The sequence below is a fragment of the Panthera leo genome, chromosome A1 (genome assembly GCF_018350215.1).
Source record: "Panthera leo isolate Ple1 chromosome A1, P.leo_Ple1_pat1.1, whole genome shotgun sequence".
In the NCBI taxonomy this organism is placed as follows: domain Eukaryota; kingdom Metazoa; phylum Chordata; class Mammalia; order Carnivora; family Felidae; genus Panthera; species Panthera leo.
In genome coordinates this window covers 70,153,036-70,178,957 of record NC_056679.1, presented here as the reverse complement: position 1 = coordinate 70,178,957, position 25,922 = coordinate 70,153,036, and the positions used below count along the sequence as shown (strand labels likewise).

General features: G+C 39.4%; 1 protein-coding gene across 2 annotated transcripts in view; it reads right to left on the bottom strand.

Annotated features, from left to right (window-relative positions):
- Nucleotides 1-25,922, bottom strand: part of UBAC2 (UBA domain containing 2) — a 180,629-nt gene that overhangs the window by 37,907 nt on the left and 116,800 nt on the right. For both annotated transcript variants that reach the window (XM_042929630.1, XM_042929639.1), the window contains 2 exons: nucleotides 23,940-24,063; nucleotides 19,854-19,901 (listed from right to left, as the gene is read on the bottom strand). In XM_042929630.1, the coding sequence (XP_042785564.1) occupies nucleotides 19,854-19,901; nucleotides 23,940-24,063 (172 nt within the window). The remainder of the gene's footprint in view (nucleotides 1-19,853; nucleotides 19,902-23,939; nucleotides 24,064-25,922) is intronic.

The window sequence follows — 25,922 nt, the reverse complement described above, 5'->3', positions numbered from 1 at the left end:
CACTAAACCAAATGGAAAACACATTGAGGAATTATAAAATACCTTGGCATATGGGGAAAAAAGGTAAATCCAAATGCTGGCAAGGTGGCTCAGAGCTCAGACAGGCTCAGGGATCAGAGGCAGGCGGGGGTGAAATGGGGCACTACTTCACTCTGTGGGAGAAGCGGTCTGGCCTCCTGCCCCCACCCAGCATGGTGCATGCCACCCCTACCCCCCCCCCCCCCCCCCGCCTCAGTGTGGCTCGTGCCCACTCTCCTCCACAGGGAGAAGGTAAGAGCTCTGTGGGGCATGAATCAAAGAGACTCTAAAGTGGGCAGAGCAAGCCCAGAGGGGAGGCCTGGGGTTCTACCCATGAGATTCCACACAGAGGAGACAGGTCCTCGCAGAGGGCCCAGAAGAAGACAACAGAGCGGGTGCAGGGAGAGGGGGACTCTACTTCAAGAGATAATAGTTAAAAGAGTTTTCCAGAATTAATAAAGAATACAAATCTCAGATTGGAAATGTTCAAGAAGGACAACAAAAGGAAATTGATCTCTAGATTCACTGTAGTGAAACAAAGAAAGAAGTCCTTAAAAATAACTGGAGATAAAATATAGACAGCCTAGAAAGGAGAAACAATGAACTCTCTGCAGAACAGCAAACTGTTATAAAGAAAACTAAAAAACTATAAAAAGGCACATAAAAAAAAACCCTAGTAATAAATAAAGGCATCATATCCATGAATAGGAATTTACCAAATTGTTAATATACTAATTTTCACCAAATTAAGATATAAATTCAATATAGTTTGAAATAAAATCTTTTTTTTTAAAGTTTATTTATTCATTTTGAGACACTGAAAGAGCAGCATGAGGAGGGAAGGGCAGAGAGAGAGGGAGAGAGAGCATCCCAAGCAGGCTCCTTGCTGTTAGCACATGATGCCCCACGTGGGGCTCGATCACACAAACCGTGAGATCACGACCTCAGCAGAAATCAAGAGTCAGACGCTTAACTGACTGAGCCACCCAAGTGTCCCCAAAATAAAATCTTACTAGGGTTTTTTGTTGGAACTTAAATAACAACTCTAAAATGCATTTGGAATATTTAAAGGTTAAGTGTTAAAAACATAATGTTGGGAGAAACAATGCAGACAAAAAAATGTATACATTATATGATTCCACTTTTGTAAATGGATTGATCTGAACTATATATAAATAAAGTGGGAAAACCAGGAAGGGAGCATGAGGGTGATGACCATATGTCCTAGGAGAGGAGTCACAGGAGGGAGGGGCACCAAGAGGCTTCAGAGGCTGCTAGGACTCCAGCATGCATGGGTCTCAGGTGTGTTCACTTTACACTGATTTGTTGGTTTCATGACATTTATGGTTTAGGCACATTTAGTATGCCATATATATATATATATATATATATATATATATATATATATGCCATATATATATATATATATATATGCCATATTTATATATATATAAAAAAACATATTTTAAAATAAAAAAGAAAGGATCCAGAATGGCCAAAGTAATTTTAAAGAGACATAATAAGGCTTACCAGATTTTAAGATCTGATCTAAAGGTGGAATAACTAAAATAATATGGTCTTTATGTAGAGCTACCCAATCTACCTAAGGAACAAGAGCACAGAAGGAGACTCTGGAGTCCCTTATGGTAAGGGCATGTGGTACACAGCAGGAAAGGGTAAGTGGAGGGAAAGACCAGCTGAACTCAACACGGGGATAAAGACAAAACAGACCCCCTCTCTCCAACACCATGCATCAACTCCCAATGCATTAAGGAAACAGATAATTCACCGTACTTTAAATCTCTCTGCACAAAATATGGAAGGCACATCTTTTTGACACTGGGATGGGGAAGGATTTTTAAATATGGATCAGAGAGCACAAACTATAAAAGAAAACATTTTAGTTTACAATTCAAAAGCTACAGTGTGCCAAAAAGTCACCATAAATGAAGTGAAGGGACAAGAGCCTAAGGAAAGTACTCAGAATCCTCGAAGTCAATCAACAAAGGTAGTATTCAAAATAAAGAGTCTCTATACTTTTATCAGAAAAAGACAATCAACCAAACTTAAAAAGCAGGTGAACAGGCAATTTCAGAAGAGGAAGTTCACAAGGGCAACAAACACATGAAAAGATTTTATTCTCACTTGTTTTTAGGGAAATGCAATGTTAACTATTATAATAATTTGGAAAAAAATGGGAAAAATCTGGGATCAAGTTTTGGTGAGGACGAGGAGACCTGACAACCCTCACAGTCCTGAGGACAAGTAAAATGGTGGTTCAAGCTCTCTGGAGAGCAATGTGGCTGTGACCAGACCTGAGCTGAGCTGAAGGCTTGCCTCAGGGAATGCTCTACTGCAGTGCTGTATTTAACAGTTAAGAAATGAAACAAAGTGTCTCCAGGAGATGAATGGTAAAAGACCGGCTTATTCATCCAAGGGATCACTAAACAGCAGTTAAAATAAATTGGGTGTATGTGTGTTCATATATTTTTTATTTAATTTATTCTTTAAATTAATTAATTAATTTTAATATTTATTTACTTTTGAGAAAAAGAGAAAGCGTGTGAGCAGGGGAGGGGCAGAGAGAAAGTGAGACACAGAACCGGAAGCAGGCTCTGGGCTCTGAGCTGTCAGCACACCGCTTGACGTGAGGCTTGAACCATGAACCGTGAGATCATGACCTGAGCCAAAGTCGGATGCTTAACCGACTGAGCCACCCAGACTCCCCTTAATATATTTTTTAAATGTATCATACATTGTAGCCATCTTTCCCCATGATTTCAAAATTAAAATAATAGTATAGGCAATTTATGGACACATATAGTAAGTACAGAACCATGGAGAGTGGCTTCTTCTACAGCAGGATGGGGAAGAGGGGAGTTGTGGGGGTAGCACTATCCGTGTGTGTGTGTGTGTGTGTGTGTGTGTGTGTGTGTGTGTATAATTTTTTTTTAACAAGGAAAGAGATAGGAAGTGTTATGGCAAAAACATATAATGGATTGGAGGCAAGGAATTAGAAATGCCTTTTCTAAAGATCTGGGTAGGAAGGAAAACAGAAAATGGGGCTGTATTGCATTGATTTTGCTGAAGATAGCAATGTGATGTTATAAACATAACAAAATAAGAAAATAATTGACCAAATTAGAACTGTGAGATTTGAATTAAATAAAAAATTTAAAATGTTTGCTTTTTCGATTCAAAGCCTCAACCATGATTGTGAGTTTGTCTATTTCTCCCTTTATTTCCCTTTTAATGTCTTGTATGTATTTGGAAACTGTTATTAGGCACACATATAATTGACCCTTATCATAACAAAGTATCCCTTTTTGTTTTTAGTAATACTCCTATAGCAACCTACTTTGTCTGATATGAATGTGGCATTTCAGCTTTCTGTTTCCATGATATATCTTTATCATTTGACTTTCAACCTTTGTGTGTGTGTGTGTGTTTACAGTGTGTTCTGTAGGTTGTATATAGCAGTTTCTGACTTTTAATTCCAGTCTGACCATTTCTGCCTTTTGATTAGAGTGTTGAACTCTTCATACTTAATGTACTTACTTTGATATATAGTTGGATTTTGCTATTTGGTTTCTATTTGTCTCATCTGTTTTTTGTTGTTTCTCCTTTCCTATTTTTCTTTTGTGTTAAAACAATAGTTTTTAGTACTTCATTTTAATTAATTAATTAATTTATTTTTTTAGCAATATCTCACTGCATATTTTTCTTGTGTTTGCTATAGGGATCTTACAGAATCCATCTTTAACTTACCACAATGTGTTTAGAGTTAATATTGAATTACTTCAAGTAAAATATAGGAAACTTGCAAGAGTTTAGTCCCACTTAACATCACCCCTATCCAATGCCACTTTTTTGTCTTATATAGTACACCTATATACTTCATACTATCAATATGGTGTCATTTTTGCTTTATGTAATCATGTTTTTTACAGAAATTAGGTAAAATAATAAAAATCCACAGCTTTTGCCTCTATTTAAAGAGATCACAATTTAGCAGAGGTTCTTAATTTGCAGAGTAGGGGAGTAATCGATTCTTTCAAGGAACTGACGAAAGCTAAAGATTTTCACTCTCTTGCCCATGTCTATGCCTGCCCCCCACCATCATGGAAACACTCACCAAAATTGTGTGTTCAGTTTTAGTAAGACCATCCTGTGAACAATTAGGATAATTTATAACCCGTTAATAAATAAGTATACTACTGTAAATTCTGGCAGGGATAAAACAGGGCTTTTGTGCTCATTTGCTTAAATTTCATCAGAAGGGTTCGCTTCCTATTTGAATGTGTGCTCTGGAAGAGGAAGAAATGTGGTTGGTTTTGATCCGTTTGACCACGGTACCTAGAACAGTGTCTGGCACATAGTAAGAATCCTTTAAGTATTTGCTGAGAGAATGGCTCTACAAAAATAAATACGTTATTTTAGATTCACCTGTCTATGCCTCTGGTACACCAGTATGACCTCAAGTTGTCAAATAAATAAAATGCTATTCATAAATGTTTTAGCTATTCATAAAGGATTAAAATATGAAGAGCTCAGGCAGTTTAGTTTCCTATTAATATTTGATAATCACCACCCTTTTCTACGACAAGATGGGGAAGTTAAGAACACCTGCATTAAATTCTCTCTAAGTTATATACCTCATTACTACCATGAGCTTTCAGAGTGTATTATTATTACACCACATTTAGACATTACTTTTTTTAATGTTTACTTATTTTGAGAGAGAGTGTGGGCACTTAAGCACGAACGGGGCAGAGAGAGAGGGGGACAGAGGATCTGAAGCAGGCTCCAGGCTCTGAGCTGACAGCACAGAGCCCGATGTAGGGCTTGAACCCACGAACTGTGAGATCATGACCTGAGCTGAAGTTGGACACCAACTGAGCCACCCAGGTGCCCCTTTACACATTACTTTTAATTTTAATTTTCATAATCGCATAAACCTATCACATACTGGGACTTCTGAAAGAGTTTTCTCGAAACACACAGTTTGTGGGGGGAAAAAAAGACAAAGAGGCTTTAAAAATAGACCAGATGCTCAAATTTGCATGTCGAGAGGCCAGGGGAAACACTAACAGAGGGGCTCCGGTTAGGCCCTCAGAGTGGGAAGCCCAAGATCAAGCTGACAGGCCCAATGACAAGGGACAAAGCAGTAGCACTGGTCTCGGGAAGGCCGGGACTGAGGTCCAGGATGACCAGATATGGAACAAGTGGCTTGGTCCTGGGAAGGCCAGCTAGAGCCAGAATCAGAGCATTCAAGCCACAGGAATCAGGAATCCTGGCCCAGGAAAAGAAACCCAGAGGTCAGGAGAGCATTCTAGGCCACGTGCAGTTGAAAGCACAGACCAAAGAGCCAGGCCACAGCCCTGGATTAGTGCTAGGAGCTCCCCATAAGCTAACAGAAGCTATTACCTCATAAATCTAACTGAGAATGTAAAACTCAGGCAATGCTTTTCTTTTAGGCCATTAGTAAACATGGGCATCAATTACACTTATGCTGATTTTTCAGGTTAGTAGTCCTTTTAGAAAGGGAACCATGAAATAATGCTCATCGGGCAAATAAAGAATTTAATTTGCCGGGCATACAGTAGGTGAAACCCTCTTGATCATAGACAGTAAACCTCAAGTGTCCTCTGGTCCTGCTCAATATTAGCATGAAACCACAGCCGACAAAGGTGAGAAACCATGACTGGGCAAGGACACCCACCCAGGTGTTTAATGATCTCTTTCTGCAGGCAGCTGTGGCTGAACAGAAACCTACACAGCAAACTGCACCTTGGGGTCCTGTGAGCCATGGTCCCAACATTCAGAAACCTATCCTCTAATGGGACAATAGGATAAACACCAGGAGCTGCTCTTCTGGGGAGAAAGCGCTGCATTCACAAGACAGGGACAAACCAAGGGAACAAACGTCCCTTGGCACAGGGACCCTGTCATACGGACTTCATATGCACTCAGGTCCTAAAGAAACCAGACTGACTGAGGTTTTTCATCCAGCATTTATTCTCTCAACACATACTTAACATTTACAATGTGCCAGGCTGGTTCTAAATGCTGGGATACAGCAGGGAGCAAAACAAAGAAAATCTTTTCTCTTAACAGAACTTACATCTACCTATTCCCTTTCTTCATTAAAAGAAACAAAGGAGGAAACTTTGGAATTACTTTTTTTTTAACCCAAAGAATATGTATGCAAATTAGAATTGCCTAAAGTTATTTCTGCCATTTGTGATTAATTATGAAATGATTATTCTTTTCATAACAGACTGAATCATGGGACTTTCGCATTTATTGAAAGAGTCTTGCAATCTTGCTCTTTGTCAAGTGCAAAAATGATTCAGATGAACTTCTTGTAGCTTTCCTCTCTTTTAATATCACTTAAAAAAAAATTTTTTTTTAATGTTTATTTATTTTTGAGACAGAGAGAGACAGAGCATGAACACGGGAGGGGCAGAGAGAGAGGGAGACACAGAATGTGAAGCAGGCTCCAGGCTCTGAGCTGTCAGCACAGAGCCTGACGTGGGGCTCGAACTCACGGACCGTGAGATCATGACCTAAGTCGAAGTCGGACGCTTAACCGACCAAGCCACCCAGGCGCCCCTAATATCACTTTCAAGTATCTGATTAAAGCACTGGGTATCCTGATTCTTGGGGAGTTAAACTGGAAAAGGGATGGAATTAGATTGATCACAGAATTTTTCTTTTCTTTTCTGTTCTTTGCTTTGAGGAAAGAGGGGAAAGGGACAGAGGGAGAGAGAGAATCCCAAGCAGGCTCCACCCTCAGCATGGAGCACAACGCAGGGCTCAATCCGACAACTCTGGGATCGTGACCCAAGCCAAAATCAAGAGTTGGATGCTCAACTGACTGAGCCACCCAGGTGCCCCACAGATTGTTTCTAAATAAACTGTCTTAGGAGGCTGCTCTAAACTTCTCCTTTTGGAAAACCACAAATAACAATGCTTATATACAGAAGTTTATTCTCCTTCATGTTATAAAAGCTCTAACTAACTTAACTGCATTCCAGGCAGCAGAGGGAAGAAAATGAGGGAGGACAGAAGGACAAACGCTACTTTAAGGAGCCTTTCCAGAAGTCCCACCAACATGTGGGTTTACAGCTCACTGGCCAGGATGCCAGGATTTAATGTGATGGCGATACCCAGACGCAATGGAAACTGGGAAATGTGATATTTTATTTAGTTGGGGGCAATATTGACCCAAATGAGATGAAGGTTCTGCTACTAAGGAAAAAGTATGTCAGGAGACGAGCGTCTTCAGCACATGGGAAAAGCTTAATCAGGTATATTAACATAAATCCCTTTCAATACTCCTTTTAACAAGGATATCATCCCCCTTTAAAATTACATTCACTTTCATAAACTGATTTAAGAAAATAAAGAGAAAAGAGACTTATATTGAAACTTGTTTCCTAAATAAACTAAAAATGAATGTGAAGATGTAGGACGAATTATGCGTTTACAGATATAGACTCAATGGTGAAAAACACAATGCTTTCTAAGGCAAGAACAAGACAAGGATATCCATTCACCACTTTTATTTAACACTGTATCAGAGGTCTTAGCTAATGCAGTAAGAAAAAAAAAATAGGCACAGAATGGAAAGGAAGAAGTAAAACATATAAACAAAATGTATTTCTTAATGACATGATCATGTATGTAGAAAACTCTAAGGAATCCATTGAAAAGCTACCAGAAATAATAAGTTTAGCAAAACTGCAGGATACAATAGCAATATATAGAAATCAATTGCATTTCTATATACCAGCAACAAATAATTAGAAAAGAAGTTATAAAAACAACTCCATTTAAAATAGTATCAAAACCCACAAATACTTAGGAATACATTTACTAAAAGAAGTGCAGGGCCTATATATACTGAAAATTTAAAAACTGTAATGGGGACTTAAAGGCTTGCTAAATAAATGTAGAAATATACCATATTCATGGATTGGAAGACCCAATATTGTTGAAATGTTTATATTAGTTATTTATTGCTGAATAACAAATTGCCCAAAACTTAGTGGCTTAAAAACAATAAGCAGTCGTTATACACACAGTATATATGGGTCAGAAATCTGAGGGCAGATTCATTAGGTGACTGTGGTTCAAGATCTCTCACAAGGCTGTAGTTAAGATGTTAGACTACCTGTGCTCATATGATGACTGGACATGAAGGATCAGCTTCCATGGTAGCTCAAAAACACAACTGGCAAGTTAGTGCTGATTGCTGGCAGGAGGCCACAGTTCTTTGCCATGTGGACCTGTCCATATTGCTGCTTCAGTGTCCTTGGGACATGGCAGCTGGCTTCCCCCAGAGCAAATAATCTGAGGGAGCAAGACAGAAGCATCTGTGTCTTTTATGACCTGTTCTTTGGAGTCACACACCATCATTTCTGCCATAGTGAACTGTTAAGTACAGGCCACACTCTAGGAGAGGGGAATTAAACTCCATTTCTTGAATTCTGAAAGGATTTGTGGGCACATTTTCAAATAATCTCAATGGCAATTCTCCCCAACTAATCTATAGTTTCAGTGAAATCTCAAACAAAATCTTAATTTGTTTTTGAAATCTTAATTTCTTTTTTTTTAAAGAAATTATAAGCTGATTTAAAAATGCATATGGAAAGTAAACATTCCAAAAACAGCTAAACAAGTTTTGAAAAAGAACAGCACTGGAAGACCGACATTATGTGATTTCAACTTAACATAAAGCAAAATTACTCAAGACAGTATGGTACTATGACATATGACAGTATTGGCGTAAAGATATGCATATAAATCACTGGGACAGAAAAGAAACTCAAGAAAGAGACCCACACTGGTTAACTGATTTTCAACAAAGGTGCCAAGGTAATGCAAAGGAGCAAACAGTCTCTTCAACAAATGGTGATGGAATGATACTAGATAACTGTATGGAAGAAAATATACCTCAGCTCTTACTTCACAAGAATTACACTCAAATGGGATCACAAACCTAAATGCAACAGCAGAAAGTATAAATTCTAGAAGAAAATATCGAATAAAAATCTTTGTGGAATTGGATTAGCACAGATTTCTTAAATAAGGCACCAAAGGCTCAAACTATTTTAAAATTGAAACACTGAATTAAATCAAGATTAAAAACTTTTGCTCACTGAAAGACATAATTCAGGAAACAAAGAGGCAAGCCACAGACTGGGATAAAATTTTTACAAAATATATCCAACAAAGGGCTTATGTACAGAATATAAAAAGAATCCTTTTAACTATTATAAGACAAATGTAACCCAGTGAAAAAGTGTGTAAAATATTTGAACAGATACCCCACAAAGGAAGATACACAAATGGCCAGCAGGCAGAAGATGTTCAAACCATTAGTCATTAGAGAAATGAAAATTAAAACCCAAGGTATCACTACATGCCAACTAGAATGGCTAAAGTTAAAAGAGCTGACAAAACCAAATGCTAGCAAGGATGTGGAGCAACTGGAACTCTCACGTATTGATGGTGGAAATGGACAACAGACAGCCACGGTAAATCATATTGTACTACTTTATAATGTTTAACATACATTTATCACATGACTCAGCAATTCTCCTCCCAGATATTCACTCAAGAGAAGTGGAAACATGTCCAACACAGCATTATTCCTAACAACTCAAACCTGGAAGCAATCCAAATGTCTATCAACTGGTGAATGGACAAACTGTGGTACAACCATACCACAGGTTAATACAGTAACAAGGACTGAGAATAATAAGACCAATCTTAAAAACATCATGTTACCTGAAAGAAGTAAAATACAAAAGAGTTCACACTGTACAATTCCAATTATATGAAATTTTAGAAAAGGCAAAACTAAAATGACATAAAGAATATGAGTGGTTACCTGGGCATGGCAGTTGGTAAGAGGACAGAGAGCAAAAGCAAAAGAAATGAAAAAATGATCAAGGTGACAGGGCTGTTTTCTACCTTGATGGTAGTGTTCGTTACCTGACCATATATAATTATCTTGATTGTTACACAGCTGTATACAATTACCAAAATTCACCAAAATTTACACTTAAAACTGAATTTTATTGTATATAAATAACACTTTAATAAAAGTTTTGGAGAAAAAGAAGTTTTCATAAGAAAGTGAATGTGAAGATCTAGAAAGATCTAGACATTTCTAGATACATTAATCTTCTTTTCAATTTTATAAGAGGTGGGACGTTGGTAAACTAAAAACAATCTTCAGCAACAAAAACTTCTGATATATTGAAAATGTTCCCAGCTAACATGAACTAACAGAACTTTTTGGGAGTAAGCTATGCCACTGTTTATAATTAATAAATTCAAAATCACATGCATTGATTTTACCATAGTCCTTTCCCACAGGCTATCATTAGGATAGAAGAGAAATATCAACACAATCAGTCCCAAAAAGGAAGGAACATTGGACACTTCTATTTAAAAAAAGCAACCAAGAAACAGTTTAAAGAGATAATCAAAAGTGATTGAAGGGTTTCCATCTGTTGATAGGAAAACGATGAGAAGACTGTGGGAAACTGCTCTGTGCTGCAACTGACATGATAATCTACCAGTAATCATCTAAAATTGACAAGTACGGGTGTTTTCTTGGTAACCTCGTCCTTATCTTCATTTCTTTCTCCTTTGACCAGTAGCACTACATTATACACATGCACGCGCACACACATACACACACATATTTAAAATATATATATTTAAAATATACACGTGCATATATATTTTTTAATTTTTTTAAATGTTTATTTTTTGAAAGAGAGAGAGCGTGAGTGGGGGAGGGGCATAGAGAGAGAGAGAGAGAGAGAGAGGGAGACACAGAATCCGAAGCAGGCTCCAGTCTCTGAGCTGTCAGCACAAAGCCGCTGATGCAGGGCGCAAACTCACGAACCGTGAGATCATGACCTGAGTCAAAGTTGGACGCTTAATCCACTGAGTCACCCAGGCACCCCAATATATATACATATATATATGTTTAAATGTTTATTTATTTATTAAAGTTTATTTATTTTTGGGGAGAGAGAGAGAGAGAGAGAGAGAGCGAGCGCGCATGAGCGGGCCTGGGGCATACAGAGTGGGAGAGAGAGAGAATCCTAAGCAGGCTCCACACTGCCAGTGCTGAGCCTCCTATGGGGCTCAAACTCATGAACCGACGAGATGATGACCTGAGCTAAAATCAGGAGTTGAATGCTCAACTGAGTCACCCAGGTGCCTCCAGGTTAATATATTTTAAATTATCCTTTCAGCTTTTTCAAAGCCTTTTAAATTTCATTTTCTTGTACATGACAATGCCAGAAACACAAAGCAAGGAACTATTTGTTGAAAGGTGGGGTTTCAGCTGTAATTTTTTTTTTTTTTTTTTTTTTTTAGTATTTCTTTGAGAGGGAGGTGCAGAAAGTGAGGGAGAGAGAGAATCACAAGTAGGCTCATGCTCAGTGTGGAGCCTGATGTGGGGCTTGATCTACAACTGTGAGATCATGACCTAAGCCGATATCAAGAGCTGGACACCCGGGGAGCCTGGGTGGCTTAGTTGGTTAAGTGTCCGATTCTGCTCAGGTCATGATCTCATGGTTCTGGAGTTCAAGCCCCGTACTGGGCTCTGTGCTATCAGCTGGGAGCCTGCAGCCTGCTTCAGATTCTGTGTCTCCCTCTCTCTCTGCCCCTCCCTACTCATGCTCTGTCAGTCTCTCTCAAAAATCAACATTAAAAAAAACCAAAAAACAGAAAAGAGTCTGACACTCAACTGACTGAGCCACCCAGGTGCCCCTGAGCTACACCTTTAACCCATTATATGGACGACCAGTTAAATATCTTAATCCTAGAAGAACAAGTATAGCAATAGGCTGGATTCTTTTTTTTTTTTTTTAATTTTTTTTTTTTTTTTTATTACGTTTCTTTATTTTTGAGAGGCAGAGACAGACAGAGCCTGAGCAGGGGAGGGGCAGAGAGAGAGGGAGACACAGAATCCGAAGCAGGCTCCAGGCTCTGAGCTGTCAGCCCAGAGCCTGACGTGGGGCTTGACAAAACAGGAGATCATGACCTGAGCCGAAGTTGGACACTCAACTGACTGAGCCACCTAGGCGCCCCTGCTGGGTTCTTCACATCAGGATAGTAGGGGCTGCCAATGGGATAAGCCCACAAAATTCACAACAAAGGTTACAGAAAGTTGTTGACATGTGTCTTTCAGCACTGCTGGGTACTTTTAAAATTTCTTTATATCCAGGATCTCCCTCCTGATTCATGTCTACAACTGACAATGACCAGGGCCCCATGTTAGTGGTGTAGTCTAGGGAGGATCTAACAGTAACTTTGTGCATGTCTTGTGGTTGAAACTGACATAGATGAGAGCCCTGAAAGGAGCAATGGGAGGCCCTGGACCCACTGGACTAGGACAAAACGTCTGGCCGTTGGTCCTGGCACTACCACACATCAGTTGTGCAGTCAGAACTTCAGCTGCCCCATCTCTGAAATCTTTGATTTCCCATTTGGGAAGCCTGGTTTCTCCACCACTGCAGAGCTTGTGTTAACAACTTAGTATGGTAGTACACACTGAAAGCACCCTGACAGTCACAAAGCATTACAAAGTAATGCTTCGTAGCACAGAAACTATTTTGTGAATTCTGTGAATAGTGAATTTTGAAACTCAATAATTATTTATAGATTATTTTGGGATTATAAAGAATACTGTCTAATTCCTAAACTGAAAGACAAGATGACTCAGAAAAAGCTTCAAGGTCAGGACCTAAATGAGTGAGATTTTGCTCGGAAAAGAAGGGACCTAAGGGTGAAAGGAGGGATATAGTTGGAAGAAACTGCATGTGGTTATATAAATCTACCTCTTAGGAGCACAGACACTGAAGCTAGACTACCTGCATTTGAACTCTGTCTTCACTACTTATTAGCTTGTATTCTTAACAAGTTACTTAATCCTCTGTGCCTTTGTTTGTTTCATCTATAAAATGGGGATAACAGTCCCTATTTCATCAGGTTTTTATAAATGCTAATTAAGATAATATTTATAGGGGCGCCTGGGTGGCTCAGTCGGTTAAGCGTCTGACTTCAGCTCAGGTCACGATCTCGTGGTTCGTGAGTTCAATCCTCACATTGGGCTCTCTGCTGATAGCTCAGAGCCTGGAGCCTGCTTCAGATTCTGTGTCTCTCTCTCTCTCTGCTCCTCCCACCACTCACTCACTGTTTCTCTCAAAAACAAATAAACATCAAACAAAAAAAATATAATATTTATAAAGTGCTTGGAAAAGAGCTGTATTAGTCTGCTTTCTCTAGGCTGTCTATGCTGTGGGAACAGACCATCCCAAATTTCAGCAGCTTACAGCAAACATTTATTTTTCAACTCATTTTATATGTCGGCACAGCCATGCTCCATGTGTCCCCTTCATTCTGAGGTTTGGGCTGAAGGAGTAGCTTCTGTCTGGCACGTGCTTTTCTCATGGCAAAGGGAACAGAGGAATGGTGGAGCTGTGCAGTGGTTCTCAGAACTTCTGCTTGAGAAGCATGCATCACTTCTGCTCAGAGTTTAGTGGCTAACCTGAGTCACAGAGTAGAGGCTGATGTTGACAGAGCACGGGGAGGCCCCGCAGGGCGGCCCCCACTAGAGAAGGGCAGCACATACTTCGAGCAAGCAAAAGTATCTGAAGAAATAACATAATCTCCTACAAGCGCATGGTACGAAGTAAAGAATAAGTGACCACTTAATGGCACAGAATCCCAAGATAGGACAAGATGTTCGGGAAGAGTCAAACTTAGCCAGTTTCTCTGAAATATATGGCACATAGGGGACAGACTGGTATGTGAGGCCAAATTTTGAAAGGAGGCTGGGTGTTTGCCTACAGGTGAAAGATAAAGTGCAGCAATAAAAATTTAACACCTGTATTTTATAAGCACTTCTGTGACAGCTTTATCAAGACACTGGTGATAATAAGTTCATTGATTCTACACTGAGCATGTAAAAATCAAGCCTACTGGACATTCCCTAACAGGACCTTCGTACTGTCAGCCTTGAACTCAGTGACAACTGTCACGCCATGGTAGAGGACAAAAGGGTTCTTTCAGTAGGTCCTGGCTACATGCAGTCAGGATGGGTGAGAGGGGCAGAGAGAGGAAGGGGAGGAAAGGGGGCTAAAGGACGAGGAACAAATGAATCCGTACGAGAGAGACAACGTGTGCTTGTGATGTGCGATACGCCGATAAGCACTCCATTTGGTGTTGGGATTATAAGCACCATGTTAACTGCAAGAAGGTGAAGGCACCCTGTACGTCTGGATGTTCCTGGGAAGTCACTACCGTCTTACACTTCTACACATGGCCCTTCCACAAGCCCAGCCAACTTCCCAGCTCTATCCAGCCTTGACTTCTCTCTGCTGGGTCTGCCCTCAGTTCAATGAACTGAAAACCTCAGGCATCAGGTGAGTTTTCGGACCCACTCTATTGTACCAGTCTTTGGTCAATCCAGAGAAGAAACAGAAGGGAAGAAAGAAAAAAAGGAAGCATGAAGAGAAGAAAAAGACAGGAAAAGGAGGAAAAGGAACAGAGGACCCAACACACCATTCTCATTCACCAGGGAGTAGTCAGGGCTCCAAACTTAACTCCAAAGAGTTTAGATCTCCACAGACTATGCTAGTTCCATAAGCTTTCCCCTTAATGTTATACCATGACTTGGAAAGCCAATCAACATAAGGTTCTGGGGACGCTTCACTGGCTCAGTTGGTTAAGCATTCAACTCTTCATTTTGGCTCAGGTCATGATCTCACATTTGTGGGATCGAGTGCTGCGTCACTGCTTGGGATTCTCTCTCTCTCTCTCTCTCTCTCACTCTCTCTCAAATAAGTAAATAAACATTGTTTTTAAAAAAATCCATAAGGTTCTGTCTGATGCTTTTTCTTTTTCAGCTACCATAAGACAATGTCTTATATTTTTTCTTTAAAACTATTGTGGATGGATGAGTAAAAAAGCAATCATAGCCCACAAATGAGGCATCCTGACTTCTACAGGATTGCTCACTTTTCCCTTCCTCTTTTTCATGATTTACAAACCCTAATGAGACTTCTGTAATCTCCCACCATTGTGAGGCTTTTTTGTTTTGTTTGAAAAGCTTTAAAGATCCCCAATGCCTACAGAAGGAAATACAAACTCAAACCACATTCAAAGTTCTAAATAATCTGCCATCAATCTATGTTTCTAATCTTATTTTTGGGTAGGGCAGATTTTTTTTTTTCTCCCATTAGGTTGCTTGATCATAAGCTAATCAAAGTCTGACATATTGTAGAGAACAGGGAAAGAACGCAGGAAACAGGCAGGCTGCAAAGGATAGCTGAAGGGGATAAGCCTGGAGTCTGAAAAATATAGGCCTGTCTCTTAATTTGTCCCCAGAGAGTTCAAAAGAGGACCAAATGACGATAAATATATGAACTGTAAAAAGAAAATTGGCGAAAGCAGGCTCTTTCTGTTTTAATCATTCCAGAATCAGCTCAGGCCCGAGACTTCAACTTTTGAGAATTAGGGTACATCCCAGTGGTGATGACTCACTACTCTATGATTCATAAAATGGCAGAAAATGAAGAAGTACAGGGATATGGATGGCCCAAAGGCTCTCTGCAGAAGCACAGAAAGAACTTAAATAAAGTTCAGTAAGGAAACAACATGGTCTCTAAGGAGAAAAAGTATTAATGTGTAACAAGACCAGAGAACTTGTTACTATATAAAGAATGCCCCCAATTTCTGAAGGCCGCTCACCAGAGACCTTAAGAAGACAGTCAAATATGACAGTGAAAATGTGATGGAAGCAGGTGGGCACTAACACCTCGAAGTTCGTGCTTGCACTGAGATATTTCACTTGGCTATCGTAGCCAAGCTTTCCAATTACAATTTTGTGACCTTTCATGGAAACGGTTGTTATTTTAAATATTAAATGTTGGTATTAAAAACCAGAATTAACAAAGGAGAAACAATACAACATAAAATACGTATTCATGACACATGTGAATAATCTCGAAGTAATCTTTAAGCAAACCTGAATGCCCCTGACCCTTTCTGGGCAGCAGGTGGAATCTGGGCTGGATCACAAAACAGAACTGAAGAGTGACAGCTGTCCTAGGCAACTGACTTAGTACTGCCCCTGGAAAGCTAAATACTCTTCCCCTCTCAACCTAGGAAAAAAATTTAGTCCTCCTTTTCTCTGTGACATCACTGAAGACAGAAAGCAGGCTCCTACTTAAGTAAGTGCTGTCCTGACTCAACTCTATCAACCACTCTCCTTTCAGTCAGTGAGGTATTTTAAAGTTTTATATTCAGAAACATTTATAATCATGCAAGAATAAATAACACAAGGAGAGATTAAAAACTAGCCTACCCAAAATAAACCCACCAGTAACTAAATAAAATAAATCTGAAGTTGGCAGCTTTCCAGAAAAGCACGAGTAAAGTTTGTGGTTTCTATGACAGCAGATACACATGACTTATGTTTTACACAAATGTCTTTTTCAGAAAAAAGCTCCTTCTCCTAAACAACACAGAATGGCCAGATTGAAATAAAATCGCTTCCTTAACACACACAGTATGTCAGGAGAACTATTGGTTTCAATGCTGGAAGGTGAAATTTCATTAACAGGTTTCCTAATATGCCCCCAGAACACTCAATACCATCTGTGCAGTTCTTTTTGTAGTAAGAATTTTATTTTATTTTTTAGCATTTGATGTAGGATTAAGAAAAAAAAAAAAAAGGGAAGTCACTTGATATACATGGGAGAGAAGTCACGTTGAGCAACAGACATCTGGGACAAGCTGTGGCTTTGTGAATCTCAGACCCTGATTCTATAATCAAGTAATGTGTAAACCGAACATTCACAAATAATTTTAATATCCTTTATAATTATCCGTATCTAAAGTATACTATATTATATTAATGTTTCATAATAAAAACATGTTTTTTTGGAAAAAGTCAGAAATAAAATATTCATTAAATTCAATACAAGCACCAACATTACTGTAAGGCATGAAGGAAAGAAACACTGGCTATGATTATCACTGATGTTAATCACTGTAAATAAACATAATATCATCTAATTATGATGGAATAATAATGAAGAACAAAACTGAAATGAATATTTGTCAGATTTGTGTTCATTGTAGGTCAACATAGGCTGAATTAATTACTGTTAAAAGTGAAAATTCAATGGGCTCAGAGGTGTTCATGAATAGGTAGACTGTTTAAATGCTAAATTATGGGAATTATATTCCAAATACTGTGCAATGCTATTTACTCTTCTTCTTCCTCTTTTTTTTTAAAGTTTATTTATTTTTGAGAGAGACAGAGATAGAGAAAGCACAAGCTGGGGAGGGGCAGAAATAGAGGGGGACAGAGGATCCAAAGCAGGCTCTGTGCTGACAGCAGAGAGCCTGATACAGGGGTCAAACCCACGAACCGTGAGATCATGACCTGAGCCGAAGTCAGATGCTTAACCGACTGAGCCACCCAGGTGCCCCTCTATTTACTCTTCTTAAGGGATTTTTATGTTAAAAATTTGTTAAACTTCTGACTCTTAAAAAGAAAAAATCCAACAATTCCATACATCACACAGTTCTTACCACGACAAGACACCCCAAACTAATATAACACTGTATGTTTACTATACTGGAATTAAAAACTTAACTGTAAGAAATTTAAACAAGTACCTACTACCTGTTAAACATGTAGTGGAAAAGACTGTGATCACAACACGCATATTTTAGATTTTAAAAAGACTACAAAGAAATGAAAAAATGCAACCTCCAATTCTAGAGCACTGAATGCCACAAAATGAAACTTTCTGGGGTGATAGCAAGCACTTGATTTAAAACCAGAAGTCTGAAAACAATAAAGAAACAAAATGAAATGTTTCAAAACAAATGTCACATAATGAGTGATTAAAGAAGGGTTTGGATAATATGACCCAATCAATCAATAGTAAACCAGCACAGTGAAATAGCATATAGTCAGTCCGGTACTTCTCAAATTCTTGAATGCTTCAGGAAAATACTGAAAACAGGACTCAAGACCATTTGCTGCTAAAAGAAACAAAATGTATCAGGAAAGAAATAGTAGACCATCATGCTGCTCTTATTATGAGAGCATCGCACTATCTATTGTTTGCAGGCTAGTGAAGTAGCTTTTAATCAAACTGACAGTTCAAGTGGGAGGAGATTAGGAGATTAAGAGACAGCTTGGTGACCATGCCCCACAGATGCAGTCTGATCCCACACTGTCACCAGTCACTATGAAGTCTTAGGAACACAAGAGGCTTGGATGGTTTGAAGACCACATAATGGAGGTCAGCTCTGTGGGCCTGTGTTATCTGGGTGCCTGAGACAGGTATTTCTGGAGGCGAAAACAAAGTGACTTCAACCCTCAGGATGTGGGCTGGCAGCCTGGAGAATGAAGGACTAAATTGTAAATGAAAAGAATGAGCACACAGAAGAAACTGTACAGAGTGCATAAAGGAAGGAGAGGTGAGCAGGTCTAAAGTAACAACACAGGGGCCCAAATCCCACCCACCAGGAAATAAGACTAAATCATAACACCGAAAAAGTCTGCAGGGGAGTGCATGGTTATTTCCAAATCCTTTCCCGGTGATGCTATATATATCATGATGAATCCCTTCTTCATCAATCTTCCCCAAGAAAAAAATTAAAACTATATTCCATACACACTAATTATTACAAACTTATTTTTATATAAGCTTGGGAGTACAAATTTAAGTTATGGATGAAAAATAAAACAACTTCACGTTCTAGATTTCTTTTTAAAGATCTCATGAATACAGTTTAAGACAAATGCTTGATAAAATAGCACAGCAGGGGACAGGTGGGATGAAGCCATTCCAGTGCACAGGTGAGGACGCAGCCCAAACCCTTCAGCTCATCTCTGCCGCCTTCTCTGGCCACCACCCAGACGATTCTCCTGCCAGTTCTAGTCCACCTGACTTTCCATTTTGCCTTATTTTCCCCTTGCATGACAATGTCTCTTCACAAAACAAGAACATCTCTGGTTATTTTTAGTAAGTCCAACTTCAATTTTTTCTGTCATTTTTTTTCTACTGTGAGTTCGACTGCTAAGGTAATTTTAAAAAACAGTAACAAGAGGGGCACTGGGGTGACTCAGTCAGTTAAAGGTCCAACTCTTGATTTCAGCTCAGGTCACGATCTCACCGTTTATGAATTCGAGCCCTGCATTGGGCTCCACGCTGACAGTACAGAGCCTGTTTCTGATTCTCTCTCTTCCTCTCTCCCTGCCCCTCCCCTGCTCACACTCTCTCAAAATAAATAAATAGACTTAAAAAAATTTGAGGGGCGCCTGGGTGGCTCAGTCGGTTAGGCGTCCAACTTAGGCTCAAGTCATGATCTCAAGGTTTGTGAGTTCGAGCCCCGCACTGGGCTCTCTTCTGTCAGCACAGAGCCCGCTTCGGATCCTCTGTCTCCCTCTCTCTCTGCCCCTCCCCTGCTTGTTCTCTCTCTGTCTCAAATAAATTAATTAATTAAAATTTTTTTTTTGAAAAAAAAATTAACAAGAAACTCAGCTAAAACTTTCATCAAAATTACCTTGAAAACTGAGACAAACTGGCCCCCTTCATCTTAACTGTTGATGTAACTGGCCCCTCTGCATTACTAAGGAAGCAGCACTGAGACGGAGCTGACACAGTTAAAAGAATGTTGGAGACCAGTGAATATACCCATAATCCAAAGGTGACATTTTCCCTAAAGTTGCTTCAGAAAAGTGAGTTTAGGGGGAGGGAAATCACACTTACAAGTCCACTTATGGCTATAATCCAGATGTAGGAACCAGAGGTGAAAAGCTATAAAAGAAAAAAAAAAGGCAACTAAAAATTAAATTCAACCACCAGTCACAGCATACTTCTGTTTACGTAACTACAGTGATATCCATTTAAATAGTAATTGTATATCTCTTAATATAAACAAGTAGAAAATTAATAAGTATCAATTCTGTCATCCAAAAGAAAATGATATACTTTTTCTTTTTTTTAAACCAAGCTCTTAGCCTTCCCATAGCCTAAAATAGACTGGTTGCACCTAACCCACTCCTGTGCAAAGAAAAATGAGTTAAATTCAAGTATATTCTTATTTATAAATCGACATTAATTGATTTAAACAAAGCAAAATACCACATACCAAGCAATTATTACAATCAACAACATACAAAATGCGTAGTCACCATCCCATGCCTGGTGCTGAGTAATGGCAGGTGACATTAGTTTCCACAGTTCTCTCATTTTAATTTCTCATCACTGTCACTCTAATTTTGGACGGGCCGACTTGTGTGAGCACACAGGCATGTCCAGCGCTGCTCGACTTACCTGCTGTGCCTCTCATTCCAGACCACTCAGGGAAGAGCAAACTAGACAATGACACTGAAGTTAATCCATGCAAAAGTAATCAGAATTAAGCCTCATAAAATCTCTCCCTTTGTTTTCCAAATCATTTACATAGGAGAGTTGTGCTGAGGTTAAACAAAAAAAAGTCGTAAGACATTCAAAGTGTTGCTGTGAGAAGGGAAAGATCTAGAACCTACTGTTTGTTCATATTTATACCATTATATTGGGTGTATGAGGACTTCTGCTCCTAGACAAAGAAGCATGACCAGGGGTTAAGTACAGACACTGTGCTAAATGGAAATCTCAAAGTTCTGCACATTTATCAAGGATCTATAAAAAGAGAGAGAGAGAGAGAGAGAGAGAGAGAGAGAGAGAAACATAAACAGAAGAGAGATACAAAGGTAAGAGAAGACAAAGTACAGGCAAAAAGGAGGCTGACAAATTTTGTTCTTAGTGCTACCTTACAGAGAAAGGAGCACTGGTTGCAAATTTAAATTTAATCCCTTGATCTAAAATTTAATCCTTTTACCTAGTGTAAACGACTTTGAAAATAAAAAGGATGAAAACTATGTGGAAAAATATTTTTCTGTAGTTTTATTCTAAAAATATAAAGAATAATAAAATAGCTAACACTTTTTTGCCATTGTTTTATTTTGTTTTTGTTTGTTCGCTTTTAGCTAACACTTTCATAGCACTTACTATGTGCCAAGCATCGATCTTAACGCTTTTCATATATTAAAGTTATTGAATCCTCCTAATCACCCTACAAGGTAAGTTCTATTATTAACTCTATTTTAATCATAAAAACGGAGAGGTTAAGTAACCTGCTAAGATCAGAGAGCTGGCAGTGTACCCAAGAGGTCTGGCTCTGCCGCCCAGTGATCATGACCTCCAAGCTGTCATGTCTCATACACGAGTAAGAAGAGCGTATCATTAATTCCGTCAATAAAAAATTATTTCCTTTGGACTCTTAAGCCCCTCATCTTATTGCATGTTTGGTCCCAATTGTGTCTGCTCATGCTTTAACAGTAGGTATGTTTTTTCTCACTGCTGGGCTCCTTGAGGATAAGGGTGCTACATCTCATACTTCATTTTATCTTCCACAGCCCCCAGCATAGGGCATTACGTGACTGGCTCTCAAGCCATCTGATACCTTCAGAAACATTTTTGCTCTTCTGATAATAATTAAAATCATTCAATCATTCATTCATTCATTCATTCATTCATTCATCCAATGTCCCTGGCTTCAAAAAGTGTTATGCAGGAGACAGAAAGACACAGAAACATATGTGAAGGTCAAGGGAGGAGGGAGGTAGGGAGAGAATAGAAACTTAGAGAAAAAGGGGTCCCCATTCACATCAAGGTGGGGAGTGGTGGGAGTTGATACTGAATAGGCAAAAAGAACCCTGGATGCCATTTATGGTAAGGACTTTAGATGTTATCAAAAGCCAATGAGGCATCTCCACCTCTATTTCCCAATACTAATTTCTACCTCACCAAAAAAAAAAAAAGGAAAAAAAGAAAAAGAGAACATTCACAATCTCAGAAAAACCAATAGAGACAGAAATTATTAATTAATATTGGAACCAAATGACTTAGTTCTTACTATCTGTTTGGATTATCTTGACCGACCAACAGTATTATCTCTAATCCTTCAAGGAACCTTGTAAGATAGACATTATCATCCCCACTTTATGGATGGGCAAATGGAAGCTCAGAGAAGTGACAAAGCAAATAACTACCAAAACAAGTAATCAAACCAAAGTCCACTTGGCTCCAAAGACCTTCCATAATGCTCCACTTAATGCCTACACCATAATTAATAAAACAACATTTTTCACCCTCAAGGATGCTCTATAACTTTAGTTATATAAGGCACTATAGAGTCAACAAGAGGCTCCGAGGGTTTTCAAAACTGACCCAAGTCTCATCTCCTTGCTAAACTAGAACTTGGGTCTCCTGCCCCAGGTCCAGGGTACTCTTCTATCACCGCATTCTGCCTTCTGCTGTAACTCTTTTTAAAAAGTAAACATGCGGGGCGCGTGGGTGGCTCACTCAGTTAAGCATCTGACTCTTGATTTTGGCTCAGGTCATGATCTCACGGTCCTGAGACTGAACTCCATGTTGGGCTCTGCACTGGGCATGCAGCCTGCTTAAGATTCTCTCTCTCTCTATGGGGCACCAGGGTGGCTCAATCGGTTGAGTGTCTGACTTGAGCTCAGGTCATGATCTCACAGTTCGTGGGTTTGAGCTCCACATTGAGCCCTGTGCTAACAGCTCCGAGTCTGGAGCCTGCTTCGGATTCTGTGTCTTCCTCTCACTCTCTACCCCTCCCCCCGCTCATACTCTGTGTCTGTCAAAAATAAATACACATTTTTTTTTTAAAAGATTCTCTCTCTTTCTCTCTCTCTGCCCCTCTCCCTCACTCTCTCTCTCTCTCTCTCGCTCAAAAAAAAAAAAAAAAAAACCCACAAACTAAAATCTTTAAAAAAGTAAACTGCCACCGCAAATCCTAGCAGTAAGAATAAACTGCAGAAAAGTGCTATTAGGTGATACATTAGGAAGGATAAGGGAGAGTAATTATATGCAGGCTGAGAGATGAAGAATATACATTTCATGAGAAACAGTTGTAAAAGTGGTGAGGAAACACTCACCCCAGATGAACCATTGATAACACCTGACAGCACGCTAGACAGGTTGGAGGAAATATCAAAGGTTAAAAGGGGAGGGAGGAGGGCATTTGACAGAGACACTAGTATCCGGTTTGATATATGTGGGATAAGGAATGTTATGAGTATTAACAGTGGATCAAAAGGCCATGGTGCTGCAGGGAACAGCAGAATAAAAGTTCACATCAAAAGCTCTGAGAATGAAAGAAAAGTGAGGAGTATTACAGGGAGAAAATGAAAATCGTGTTATCTTCTGTCACTTGGCCTGGAACCCAGCAGAGGTAGGTCAATGGCACTGGATATTGGTGAACATAACCTTTTCCAATTTAGATCAAACAATAGGAACTCTCGAAGGTCTTCGAATCAAACCACTTAGCAAAGTGGCCATACAGCACAGAAGTTATAAAGTTGGTAAGGCATGTCTGGTTTCTTCTTCAGCGCTCTATTTGTAACACTGTACTCATTAATTTTGACAGTGAATTTCCACTTTCCACCTTTTGACGGGTCTCATTTGTTTCCACTTCATACTGTGATTTGTAAAAGGTACTTACACGGAATTGTACAATGAAATTAAAATATTTTCCACTGATACAAATTACAGTGAAAGCTCTTATCAGATTTCTAAAGACTATGAAAGTATTCTAGTACATTATATACCTTGATGTTCTTGTTCTGTAACACTTCCTTTGAACATTTGATATAGATCATGAAGCCAAACTTATGGGGAAAAGAACATTGTTTTCAAGGAGATCAAATGAGAAAAAGACATCCCCCCCATACCAAAAAAAAAGATCTGGTTAAAGAAACATGAACATAAAAATGCATACTATACCTGTAGTCCCAATATATAAATCAATGTCTTGTTTGTGATGGACAATGGGCCCAGAATTTGTGCCACTTGGACTCTCGGTATGGAGCAGTAAAATGGTACAAACAGAGCAAACACAGGTGCCAGGCTATGCAAACAAACAAACAAAAAAATCACTATAGTATAATACTCAACTTAAAATACGAATAGCAAATATATATTTGAAGCAACACTGCTTATTTCTATCTGAAAGCATGGTCTTAGATATACAAACTAGATTCTACATGTGCATCACATCTGAAATAATTTGTACTTATATAATATATAACACTTTATGAAAACTCTAACTATCTAAACACTTATTGACTCTCCTAAAACTATTGCAGAGGTGGTTCAGCATCTACTAATTGTCAGGCATTGTAAGAAAATTTAAAGTTGGCACTGTGTTTTCTTCCCATGAATGACTTACATCTAATGAAAGAGATTTTCACAAAAGCAACAAACGTAATCTATCATGGTCACATCCCAAAGTCTCCTCTCACACTGTCCAACTATATCACCACAGCGCTTGACACTCTTCCCACTCCTACCTTTCCTTCCTCAAACCCCTTCTTCCCCCTACCTTAAAACCTGTTCTTGCTGGTCCCCCAGATTTCTCCTGCCACTCTTCTTCTACCCTCTCCAGGGCTCGCCATAGCCTCTTCTTACTCCAGTGTCTCCTTGTTATCGTCTCGAGCCATTCCATGGCATGGATTATGAAAATGGAGTCCCCAAACTGTCAGCCTGTCCTTCCCCTTGGTTATGAAACTCAATTTGATACCTTCAACTTGACATACTCAAAAGTCACGAAGTGTCTTTCTAATTAAAGTCTTGTTTCTCTCCAGTCTATCTCTTAACACTGTTGACACACAAAACATAACACTGATCATGTCACACCCCTATTTAAACCCATCCTTCCACAGGCACCCCAGATCCAAAGAGGAAATGTGAATATTAGCATGAAATAGCAACGCCCTCCAATTCGTGCTTGTAAGTGTAGTTTCTTATTAGTATAATGTAGTGTAGTCTTTCTCTCCCTTCACCCAGTCTGGCTCCTCCCCACTATCTCAACCCCCAAAGATGCTCCCGGGGCACAGTAGGCTCTTTTGACTATTCACTGACACAAGTTATTCTTTCAACCTAAATGTCCTTTCTACTTTTCTGCTTAGGAAACACTTCTGGCACGTGACAGCCCAACTCTTTCCTGTAGCCACCACTCCAGCTCCTCTGGGCAGCCCGAAGCTCCCTCCTCTGACCTACAGGCTCCCTCAGTTTCACTGCTTCAGTCAATTAGCGAATCTCCTGTGCACTACATGAGGCAGCAGCCCAGCTACAGGAGCTCCATCTATGTCTATGAGTAAGAAGCAGTCTCTAACCTCCAGGAACTAGCTCCAGGATTGCACACTCACATTCCTGCAAGGGCTAGGCAGGGAACACGAATGAGGAGAGTGGTCTGGAAACACGCTCGCACCCATTCATCATTAGACGCTTGGCGTAATGACTCAATATAGCCTTTATTTTTCCTTTGTAGTTTTGTTGTTGTTGTTTTGTGTGTTTGGTGAGTGGCATGAGTACACCTTTACCATAAAAAAAAAATGCAAGAAACGTTTTCATTTCCACTTTTGTGGAAACACAGAATGCTCTTGGCCTCTTGCACAAAATTTTCCCTTCTCTGATAGAGATCATTAAAAAAAAAAAAAAATCACTCACTGTCCTCTCAATTCTGCTTCCAAAAACAGAGTGAAAGCAAACATACAGTACAAATCTGAAAGATGGCAGCAGCATCTATAGGCATCTACAAGAATACAGCAAATACTAGAAGAGGGAAAACCCTAACTAGTGAGCACCTAAGTGTCAGACACTGGATAAGGACTGGAGACACAGACACAATCTTTCTCAGTCTTGCAAGAAGGACGATGGAGACAGGGCAGCCAATGTATGTAGGCAGAACAGTGGATCAGCTTCAAA